General features: G+C 27.2%; 1 protein-coding gene across 1 annotated transcript in view; it reads right to left on the bottom strand.

The window, feature by feature from the left end:
* Positions 1 to 2,221: 2,221 nt before the first annotated feature.
* Positions 2,222 to 3,951, bottom strand: part of LOC111616044 (telomerase protein component 1-like) — a gene marked incomplete at its 3' end in the record, with an annotated part of 6,450 nt that continues 4,720 nt past the window's right edge. Inside the window, exon 3 of the mRNA XM_023357484.1 lies at positions 2,222 to 2,392. Within this exon, the coding sequence (XP_023213252.1) occupies positions 2,222 to 2,392 (171 nt within the window). The remainder of the gene's footprint in view (positions 2,393 to 3,951) is intronic.

Raw genomic sequence — 3,951 nt, forward strand, 5'->3', positions numbered from 1 at the left:
TAGCAGGTTAATATTTTGGTGCTAATTAGTAGTTTTTATTTATACTGGATGAAACTGCTAATGTTTAGTTTTTCACTACAGTGGAATCCTGTTTATCTGGATTATAAAACATAATCCCTGTCTCAGAAGTATGAAAGATAGAAATAGGAAAACCTATAAATGTAAAAAAGCAAAGAATTCCTAAGTATATTCTTGCCTGAGTGTAGCATTGCAGCTTACAAGAATAGGCTTGTTTTCTATGAATCAGCAAATGATGTTCATTATTATGCATTCTGTGGGAGTATTCTTTGAGTTTACTTAATATCTTGTTGAGTCTCTTCTAATCTTTTAAAATTTTCAGTTATAAAAAATTGCTACTTTCTTGTTGAATAAAAATGTTGTGCTTCTCACAACAGTCAATGTGTTAATAAATTTATCATTTGTAACCTCACAAGTTATTAGTCACTCAACACCCATTGCTATTATTGTTTTGATGAGTTTAAGTCACCTTCAATCTTTTATGAAGTAAATACCAAATCTGAAAATGACATCTAAAAGAAATAGTGGTTGTTATGATGGAAAAGAAATTAAGAACACAAAAGTAAATATATATATACTGTGTTATTTACAACATTAATGAATTTTCTGGATTATCAAATATTTGGTCATCTGGATTGGGCTGGGTCCCATTTGAGCTGGATAAACAGGGTTCCACTGTACTATAAAAAGATTAAGATGAATCTATAAATCACATAATGTTTTAAAATACTTGCATATGAATAACTTGTTTGGTTTATTGCATCTATTTCAGATAGGTACAAAAGCCTCTAGAATAAATCTAATTGACTGGAAAATTATATTTCCAATGGAAATCATATTATAAGGTTTTTCTTATTTATATCTGATTAAAGCCAATTAATAATTGGATATGTATAATATAGGTGTATGAAATATAGAGACTTGTTTTTGTCTATTTTTGTAAAAATGTGAAATATGAAATTTATAAAAGTTGCATGTTGAAAGCAATGCAAAATTTGCCATATGACACAATCCTCCTCCTGCAATTTGTTTATTATTACTTGTTAACTTTTATGTTTTTGATAAAATTGCCAGGACTATAATTGTAAAATTAATATACAATTTAAGACTACACAATAATGAGTTTTTTGATGTCCTTTCTCACACCTCAGTGTGAGAAAAGACATTGAAAGACTCATTATTGTGTAGTCTTAAACTGTATATTAACTTTTATGTTCTTTCTAAACATATAATACCTTGTGTGAGTGAAGAACTTTAAAGTCTAAAACACATTATAATCATATTGAATACACAATTTTATAATTACAAGCTGACACTTGTGATCCATTAATAATTATAAATTATTAATGGATAACAAATGAAGCTTGATTTGGCTTGAGAATTATTGTTGCAGTTCTGTTGCAGGAGGTTGCAAAACATGTTTTCATAGTCTATCAAGGACTGGATGTATTCACAGAAAATACAAATGATAATATTTGATGTTCTGAATACTCATACAAGCACTGCCAAAAAAGCATTATGATCAAGTGTGTATGTGTTAATTTGCAACCCACATTCTTTACTTCCAGTTTGTTTCACCAGAGTGATAAAAATATTGCTGTATGGCAAAGTTTGTCCTATATAGCAGATCCTGGTTGCATGATGACTGGGCTCATCAGAATCCACCAGCAGTTATCACTAATAAACTTTGTGCATTTGTAGAGACTGCATGACATAATGCATGATATTCCATAAATGCACATTAAACATCTCTTCCAGTTCATGCCAAAGCAGTTATTTCTGCCAATGGTGAAAACACTAAATACTGATTATTGTGCATTCTGCATATTCACTGAATTGTACATTTCTAATCATGTACATCAAGTATTATAAGTAATCTGCCTTAAAAATATCATTTTGATATCTCTGTCTTCCTTTATGTTGCAATTTTAATAGCCAGCAGTGTACATTGGTATGTATATGATGTGTGTGTGTTTGTGTGTATATATATATATATACATATCTTTATGTATGTATATATGTATATATATACATACATAAAGATTTCTCTTGTGCATATGTATTTCATGAACAATAAATAATATATAGCATTTTCATTTTTTATTTTAAAAACTTCTTAATATTTGAAATTATCATCCACGTTTACTTGTTTTCACTGTATCATTGTCATATTTTTATAACTAATAAATAATGGATATCATACAACACATGGATGAAGCTGTATAATAACAGAAATAGAATTTAAAAAAATTTTTAAAAGTGATATAATCATAATTACCTTTCCTGACAAAGAATTAACAAGTTGAACTATGCCATCATTTTTACCAAATGCTGCTTTTCTTCCATCTTTTGAAACAGCAATGGATATCACAGCCTAATATTAATTGAAAACCAATCTTTAGTAAAGTTTACTTATATGAAATATTTTAATTTCAATAAACTCAAAATTCATAATATAATATTAAAAGCTAGTTTCAAGTTAAACTCCAATTTTTATTTGAACTAATCTTCAATTTTTGAAATATAACTATATTTTCTGCTTTATTATCTCTAATGATGTAGAAATTACATCTTTTATGCCACTTCAACATGTTGTTTGACATTGATATATTGTATGACATTGCTTAAATGTAAATTGTATTAAAATTATTCATTTTGAATTTATAAGGAATTTTCCAATCATAAATTACACGAACAGTTACTTTGAAGCTATTACAGAAAAACTGCTACAGAAAAAATGTGCATCATCAAAGAAACAAAGCTATATAAATTATATTATATTTTAATTAACAATTTTCATTTTTATTTCTAATATTTTGTACACATTCTAGTAACTGAGCAATTTTTGATTAGTTGTTTATTTATCATTATAGATATGTCTTTCTTACAATTTCTGTTTCTACAGTAATGCTGTTCATTAAACTTATTTTTCCAAAAACATATAAATGATGTAGTAATAAAAAATGTTCATGCAGTTTTTTTTTGTAATAGCTTCAAATAAAGTAACTGTTCATGTAATTTATGATTGGAAAATTCCTCATAAATTCAAAATGAATAATTTTAATACAATTTACATTTAAGCAATGTCATACAATATTTCTATTACATAACTGTAGCAAACAACAGATGTGATAACAATTCAGGGAATACTTGTAATCTGAGAAAGAGAAAATTGTAGACATTTTATTGTGAGGCATAGTTAATATCTTTATGCACCAAATAATTTAGTCTCTTTTATTACAGCTACTTTTTCATAACACTGAAATAATGGTTTCTATTACTGATTCTTGAAAATAATTAGATAAGTCATTGAAGATTTATGGTGTTAAAAAACTTTTCTGACAGTGCAGTTTCAAGCAATGTTTAGAAACTACAATTTTCTTAATAATTCTAACAAATAGTATTCTACAAAAAAATTTATTTTATTATGGACATAAAAACAATCGTATTTGCAACAATATTCTTAATTTTTAGATTTAGTATATGTCTCTTCAATCCGAATGGTTAACAAATGGTAGACTTTCTTTCAGCTCTGAGGTTAAGTATTCCTTTATTGTAAATTACATATGCATTTCAGGCTTGTATGAGCCCCTCTTCAAAGCTATTATACCAGATTTTGTGGAGAAAATTTAATGACAAAATGGATAAAAAGAACAGGTTTGGGAATTATACTCATATACGATTGTTATTCATGTGTTTTGTTGGTAATAATGTCATTGTTGATGTCATACAATTTTTAAAAAGTGTTACTCAACCATCTGAGAATTTACACTGAAGAGGGGCTCATATAAGCCTGAAATGCATATGTAATTTACAATAAAGGAATACTTAACCTCAGAGCTGAAAGAAAGTCTACCGTTTGTTAACCATTCGGATTGAAGAGACATATACTAAATCTAAGTATTTATCAGCTATTATACCAGATTTTGTGAA

Source organism: Centruroides sculpturatus, unplaced genomic scaffold (assembly GCF_000671375.1).
Source record: "Centruroides sculpturatus isolate CEXI.00-Female unplaced genomic scaffold, Cexi_2.0 scaffold2853, whole genome shotgun sequence".
Taxonomy (NCBI): Eukaryota; Metazoa; Arthropoda; class Arachnida; order Scorpiones; family Buthidae; genus Centruroides; species Centruroides sculpturatus.